The sequence below is a fragment of the Brassica rapa genome, chromosome A03 (genome assembly GCF_000309985.2).
Source record: "Brassica rapa cultivar Chiifu-401-42 chromosome A03, CAAS_Brap_v3.01, whole genome shotgun sequence".
In the NCBI taxonomy this organism is placed as follows: Eukaryota; Viridiplantae; Streptophyta; class Magnoliopsida; order Brassicales; family Brassicaceae; genus Brassica; species Brassica rapa.
Window position 1 is genome coordinate 2,973,275 of NC_024797.2, and position 7,399 is coordinate 2,980,673.

At 36.8% G+C, this 7,399-nt stretch overlaps 3 protein-coding genes across 3 annotated transcripts; 2 read left to right on the forward strand and 1 right to left on the reverse strand.

Moving 5' to 3' along the window:
• Positions 1–468: 468 nt before the first annotated feature.
• LOC103856142 (biotin carboxyl carrier protein of acetyl-CoA carboxylase 2, chloroplastic) lies at positions 469–2,307 on the forward strand. The gene is made up of 7 exons (XM_009133223.3): positions 469–730; positions 1,006–1,047; positions 1,150–1,268; positions 1,355–1,673; positions 1,759–1,830; positions 1,910–1,975; positions 2,079–2,307. Exons 1-7 carry the CDS (start codon positions 608–610, stop codon positions 2,100–2,102), a joined length of 765 nt encoding a protein of 254 aa, XP_009131471.1. The 5' UTR covers positions 469–607; the 3' UTR covers positions 2,103–2,307.
• Positions 2,308–2,342: 35 nt separating this feature from the next.
• On the reverse strand, positions 2,343–5,860 carry LOC103856143 (ribosome biogenesis protein WDR12 homolog). Its single transcript, XM_009133225.3, has 13 exons — positions 5,248–5,860; positions 5,027–5,115; positions 4,794–4,900; positions 4,411–4,446; positions 4,210–4,295; positions 4,003–4,061; positions 3,820–3,930; positions 3,606–3,728; positions 3,322–3,465; positions 3,080–3,188; positions 2,843–2,979; positions 2,723–2,758; positions 2,343–2,625 (listed from the first exon to the last, which is right to left on the reverse strand). Exons 1-13 carry the CDS (start codon positions 5,402–5,404, stop codon positions 2,533–2,535), a joined length of 1,287 nt encoding a protein of 428 aa, XP_009131473.1. The 5' UTR covers positions 5,405–5,860; the 3' UTR covers positions 2,343–2,532.
• A 443-nt stretch (positions 5,861–6,303) lies between these two features.
• On the forward strand, positions 6,304–7,327 carry LOC103856144 (pectinesterase inhibitor). Its single transcript, XM_009133226.3, has 2 exons — positions 6,304–6,678; positions 6,897–7,327. The coding sequence occupies exons 1-2, from the start codon at positions 6,513–6,515 to the stop codon at positions 7,247–7,249; spliced, it is 519 nt and encodes a 172-aa protein (XP_009131474.1). The 5' UTR covers positions 6,304–6,512; the 3' UTR covers positions 7,250–7,327.
• The last annotated feature ends 72 nt before the right edge of the window (positions 7,328–7,399 follow it).

Here is a 7,399-nt window from a genome sequence, read left to right on the forward strand (position 1 = left end):
TGAAAGTGTATATATTTGCAGAGGTTCATGCCAGTGATCAAGTAACACATCCAGTGGCGGAGCCAATGTAAAATCAGGGGAGTCAATTGACCCTTGTCAATTTTTGAAAAAAAAAATTTTACTTGTATTTCCAAAGAAAAATCTGATGAATTTAGCTTATTGACCCTTGCAAAATACATCTGTTATCACATTGACCCCTCTAAAATAAAATTCTGCCTCCGCCACTGAACACATCAATGAGGGTTTAAGCTGAATACTTAATTTATCTTATATAACACACACGTAAATGTATATAGATGTGATATATAAGCAAACACACATTATCCAAAAAAAAAAAGAAATACAGACACTAGCGATGGACCTGAGAACAAGACAAAATGAGCATTGTCTTTACAACAACACTTGGACAGGTTTGGTGAAGTTATAGTTAATTGGTTTTCTTCGTAAGCATCGAAATCAGGTTCCTTTTACCCAAACTAAAAAAGAAAAAAAAAAGGAGAAGTCTATAGTGTAAAACATATCTCTCTCTCTCTCTCTCTCTCTCTCTCTCTATTCTTGCTGCTTCCTCGGTTTCATCGTCAACTGCATTTCATCTATCTCAACATTAATGTCGTCATTGTCCGTACCTTACGCCAAGATCTCTGCGCCAAATCGGCGCTTCGGATCATTTCCTAGAATCCGACGGCAGCCGCAACTCAATGGCGTCTCCTTTCCCTCCGATGTATCTCAGGTTTCCTCTGCTTCTCTTCTCTATCTTGTAATTAAAAAGTGTGAGACTTTCTTTACGAAAAGATTAGCCTTTTTCCTGTGATTGATTTATCTTATTAGGTAATCATGATCTGTTTAGTGTTAGAATAAGTTTCGATTACTGCACCTTGTTGTGACACTCATAGTTTAACAATGGAACTCACTTTGCATGTACAGTCTTCCATCTTCAATCTATATATATATATATATATTACAGTGATGATAAAGTTGTATCTATGTTTCATTCCTCTGGTACAGAATCAGTCTACAATCTGGAGGTTGCGTGCGACAACCAACGAGGTATAAAGCTTTCTTGTATTTTACCAACAAGGTTCAATACAGTTAAGTAGTACCCTACTACTATGTAACATTCTTACTCTCTCTTTTTTTTTTCCTTCCAAGGTTGTCTCTAACTCTACCCCAGTGACTAACGGTGGGTGCTTGAACGGGAACGTGAAGAGCAATGTTCCTGAATCCGCTGAACTCTCTGACTTTATGGCTAAAGTTTCAGGTCTTCTTAAGTAAGTCTGAATCCCAAGAGTCCTTACCAGTCCTTTAGTTTAGTTCCTCTCTAATCAAACATTTGTTTTGTTACCTTCTTGTTAAGGCTTGTGGATTCAAGAGATATAGTGGAACTCGAACTAAAGCAGCTTGACTGTGAGATTGTTATTCGGAAAAAGGAAGCTTTACAGCAGCAAGCTGCACCACCAGCTCCAGTTTATCACTCTATGCCTCCTCCTCCTATGGCAGGCCTTCAAATGGCTCCATCTCAACCAGTTGCTCCTCCTCCTGCTTCTTCTCCCTCCTCAGCCCCTGAAACAGCTAAACCAGCAACCCCACCTTCCTCTTCTCATCCTCCACTAAAGAGTCCTATGGCTGGTACTTTCTACAGGTCTCCTGGACCCGGTGAACCTCCTTTTGTCAAGGTACAAGAGGATTCCAAAACAAAATCTTTGCTTCAATGGAGAAACTATCGAGTGTGAGTGAGTACTTTGTGTTTGCACTTTGCAGGTTGGAGATAAGGTGCAGAAGGGCCAAGTTGTTTGCATTATTGAAGCTATGAAACTCATGAATGAGATTGAGGTCTGATACTCTTTACACAAATACTAAAGTTGTGAACTTTCAGAGTCTTTAATTTGTGAAAGTTGTGTGTTGAAAACAGGCTGAGAAATCAGGAACCATCACTGAGCTACTGGCTGAAGATGGAAAACCGGTTAGCGTTGACACGGTACCGATCTATCTCTATCCTCGCCGGTTTATACCGGTTTTCTTATTAGAATTAGTTTTACAGAGTGTTAACTTGTGGTTTACTATTACAACAAACTTTGCAGCCTCTGTTTACCATCGTGCCTTGAAGCGTCATTTTAGCTAATACCGACGTGCTGAAAATCATTTATGTAATTGTTTCGGTCAGGTTGGTTTGGTTTTTCGTTTTTTTGTTTTTCCTCACCTTTTTGTATGAATCACGTGACGTATTACTATTGCATGTTTTTAGGATAATTTCGACCAAACAATTCCGTTTACGGTGTGTTATACTATCTCCCCTGGTTTGATTTGAAATATGTTGCTCGGAGGATATAACTTTAGAGAAAATGTTAGATTCAAAACGCAACCAGTGCAACAAATGAGCATTCTCCATCCAACAAAATTTAATTACCAGTTTAGAAAATGTAATACTTACCAACAGATTAATCATTTAAAGTGAATACCATCCAAAGATCACAAAAAACAATACAATAGCAACTAGTAACAAAAGAAGTGGTCGAAAGATTTTCGATTTCAGACCTAAGAAATTGAGATTCCAGACGATATTCGAAAGTTAGAGTCTGCTCCTCCGCTGACTACGCTGTCTCCTTTCCACCAGTCAGCACATAAAACCTTACAAAACCAACATGTTCGCACTCTTTGAGTAACAACAAAATAAAACGAAATGGAAGAGTAGAAGATAGAAGATAAGAGCGTGTGCTTGCTTTACCTTATCCTTGTGTGTTTCGATAATTGACAACGGCCACTGCAAATAGAGGAAGAATATTAGTTTCAAAGCAAGAAAACTGCGGGTGGGTTATAACAGAAAAGAGAGCGTGTGTGTAATTACAGCGGTTCTGAGATCCCAGAGCATGATTTTGCCATCATATGAAGCTGAGAGCAAGTGAAACCAAGAGCTTTTGTGCCATTTACAGGCAGATATCCATGATGAATGTGAAGCAAACTGAAACACGGGAGCGGATGTTCCTACACAATGCAAAGAGTTAATAGTGTGATAAACTCGGTGTATGGTTGGTTATATATTTTGAGTTTTTGACTCTACGTGTGTTCTTATGGATCCACTCACCAGGCTTACGAGGATCCCATACTCTAAGGATTGGATCTGAACCACCTGCAGCTACAAGTGCAGAACCTTCACCACCAACATCGACGGTGTTGAGAGCTTTTCCAGAGTACTACAATTTGACAGAAACAAACTGGCTTCAAAATTCGACGGAAACAACTTAAAAGCACAAACAAATTCAGCTTAAGGGGGTCTGGTGTGCGCCTGAATTCATGAGAAAGCAAAGTAAGTGTGAGAAGGCATACCAAGTTCAATGAATCTTTCCCTGTCTCAACATCCCATCTCCTTACGGAATGGTCCCATGAACAGGAATAAATAACATCATGCTCTGGCCAAACAACTGATGAGACACATTGTGTGTGTCCAACAAGTGTAGTCTCCGCCTCTCCCTGTAAGAAAGTCAATATCGAAATTGCAATTAGACACTTAAACTGAGAAAACTTAACTGTTGAAGAGTACACCTGTCTCTTCATCTTGATCTGAAGCACATACAACGTGTTTCAAAAGAGTGTGCATATATTGAGGGTACCTCTAACTGAGGCTCCTCGGCCTGATTATTCCCTTTTCTTTTCTTCCCTGGTACTGACAACTCTGAAGTCGACTCATTGGTGTCCCACACATTGATCGTGCAATCCCATGAACCCGAGCAAACCTGAGTTACATTATACAGTAGGTGAGCGCGATGGAATACACTGTAGTTTCACTTGCAACACACAAGCCAAGCGCAAGGGAAAACATCAAACCTTGCTTCCGTATTTCTGAGCTGTAACACTTGACACTGAGGCCTTGTGTCCACGTAATATCTTGTAAGCACCAAGTCTTGTAGTAGTGTCACCAGATTCAGCTGTATCAACCTTTATACAGAAAGAGAAGATTTTAGTTATTGGAACCTTTACCTTCGATTATATATTATTAACAATGTTTACCTTAAACAATCTCAACGTCCGATCTTTAGAGGCGGTTGCTACGGTAACACCTTCTGCACCTGGATGGAAAAAAAATCAACACGAAAGATAAATTAGAAAATGTAAGGAAGTGATATAGATAGGGGAAAAAGGTGGAGTCCTTCTTGATTAAAACTATTTGCCAGTGAAGAACCTGCAGAGTATATATTTATCATGCAATGCTCATACCTTCGGAGTTAGCAAAAGCAATAGAGGAGATTGCCCCAGTGTGGCCTTCTAAAATGTGCGTACACGATCCAGGAGAGCTCCATAACCTTATCAGAAAAAAAAAACTTAAAATCTAAGATTCTCGCAAATGTTGTTGACAGCAATACAAAAAAACCCAAACGATAAGCAGCAGATATATAATAAATTATTTCAAATGATTACCTTCCTAGACCATCATAGCAGCCGGTCAAAACGAACCTGCAAATGACATCAACGAGATCAGGACAACAAACAAAAGACTATCCTCTAAAATCATAGCAATCACTGGATGAAACTAGTTTGTTAAATTTTAACAAAATCCACAAAAGGAACAGTTGGAAGTATAATCACAAGTCACAATAACAATGATATGGCAGTCGTGTACATTAACTATTTACACAATGGTATGACGCTCCCATATGGCATCAACTGGCAGGTGGTAACATAAAGTATATAGACTAAGATCTAATGACATTACTGGTTATAAAGGAGAAAAACTGTAGAACACGTAGGACCATTCTACATCATATGGTAATTGAAGTAGACATAAAAAGAAAGAAAATTACCTGGGGGAAGAACCATCAACCGCACTGACCCAGTCATCATGCAATGAAGGTTTCTCCTCCTTCCGTGGTGCCACAGCCCTTATGTATTCGATTTCAAGAGTCCTTTCCTGCAAGAAGCCACCGTTAAGTTAAGTCTACATTTACAAGATAAAGACTATCTACACCAATTTGATGCGCCTCACGAAATGAAAAGTTGTTGTGATTAGTTAGTGATTATGATTTAAAAACATTACCGCTGAGATTCCCTTGGCGAGAAGAAACTGTTCAAGTGACATTCGAATAAGCTCCCCATCGATCAGGAAGTCAAATGCCTCAGCCTTTTCTGTTCATCCAAGTTATCAGTGATAGATAAGTTTTCATGTGCCCTCTAAATCTCTAATTCATAAGTATAAGCAAGCAATTGAAACTGAAAACTCTAAAAAATCAACAGGTAAAGAGCGAGAGAGAGGTATACCGAGAGTGAGAAGAGAGTTGACGATGGAAGAGAGGCCGAGACGAGTGACACTGGAAGGGATAACGACGGAGGTGACCGGAACTTTGAACGGAGAGTCAAGCTTCGTCAAGAACTTCACGTGAATTACTTTGGATGCATCGTCTCCTTCGCCATTCATCTTCGCCTCTAAATTCTTCGATAGCGGATTACAGAGCAAGAAGGAAGACGCAGAGATAGATTAGGGTTCTAACTCAAGAAGAAGGGTTTAACGAAATGGCTTCAATTACGAAACTAACCTCCGATCATTTGGATCCTGGAGGTGGGCTCTGCGTAGGCCCAAAGAGGTAGTGCAAAAAAAAGAAGTAGAAATGTGTCGAAATGGTATTGGTTTGCGACGGAATCTCAATAATCCCATCCCACCACTTTCAAATTACATCTTCGTACCGGACCCGGTTTAATTAATAACTGGAAAGCATAAAACATAAGAAAAAAAGTAGAAATATGTTCAAAAAAAAGTAGAAATTGTTCAAAAAAAAAAGAAGTAGAAATATGTCGAAATAATATTGGTTTTATAGTCATTTATATGTTTTGTAATAAAAAAATTTGAACCCTTGATCACAAATTTTTTGATGTTGGACTTTTAATAGTTTTAGTTATTTAAAGTCATTTAAAAAAATTCAAATTATAAAATGTATGAAATTTTTTAATTTTTATTATATATTTAATATGATTAGTTATTTTATGTTAATAATATAATTTAAAACATAAATGATGGAGAATACATAAATTGTTAGTAAATATTTATTATTAAAATTATTTATTATTATATATATTATAATCATATATGGTAATTTCTTAAATTTTATTTGAGGAAAATTGAAAAATATTGACGGTGCATGATTAATTAATTTTATAATTAATTTAATAAAAAATATAATATATATTCAGTAGATCGATATATTTTTCTATAGATTTTGAGAATATGTCATTGACAAAATGTTACAATGTTTTCTTTTAATATATAGAAGATATGAAATTTATTACTTATTATACTTTTCAAATTTGATAAGTAATAATTTTTTTCTATAATTCATTAAACATAATAGGAATCATATATGATAGTATCATGTATTTAAAATATTTTATAATTTATTACTTATTGTACTTTTTCAAATTTGATAAGTAGTCAACTTTTCCATAATTCATTAAGCATAAATTAAGAACCATATATAAAAGTGTCTTTCTTACTAACTTTCTTTTCTTTTTGTAGTTCTCAGTATAACAAAATGAATAACTTTATGAAGTTCTTCGCAATGTTCTTGTTCATCCAAACCCAGCTAGCCTTGTCTCAACAAAATCTTATACAACAACTCTGCCAAAAAAACCGTTATGAACCCCTATGCGTCTCTACTCTCAATCTTGATCCTAGAAGCAAAACCTCAGATCTCCAAGGTAAGATCACAAATCATTGTGTCATAACAACTTGATTAATAATAATATTTTTCTGTAAACACATGACTAGATATGGTTATGATATTTAACATATGATTCACGTGAGCTTTCTCATCATCTGTTATTCCCTCGTGCTGTCGTGCATATTTCAAAGTTATATCTAGCTAACACATACACTTATATATATGTTTTATTTTGATTTACTTTTCATGCATCAGGGCTTGCGTCGATCTCTATCGATGCGACGACAAAGAAAACGAACGAGACGTTAACTTATCTCGCCAATTGTTTAGACCGAACTGGAGGAGATCGCGCAGCTTTTGAGGAGTACGGAACCTGTGTTGATCAGGATTACGGTGCGTCTATTGATAGGTATTTACCGGGGGCTTTGGCAAATCTAAAGGCTAAGAAATACTCTGCTGCGATAGCTAACTTGCAAGACGTTATGGATGCGACGGGTGATTGTGAGAACCAGTTCGCCGGAAGTTGTCCATTACCGGTGAGCCAACGTAACAAAGCCGTTCATGATATTGCCGATATGACTACTGACATCATCAAAACATTTGTCTAGTAGATAATGTCTCGAAAATTAAGAAAAAAAAATCAGTAAAAGCGAATAAGATTATGCAGTTTCCATTTTTCTTCACCATAGATGTAACTAGACGTTCTTTTTAAGTGATAAAAAATATTTAAAGAGAGAATATTTGGGAAGCTAAACAAC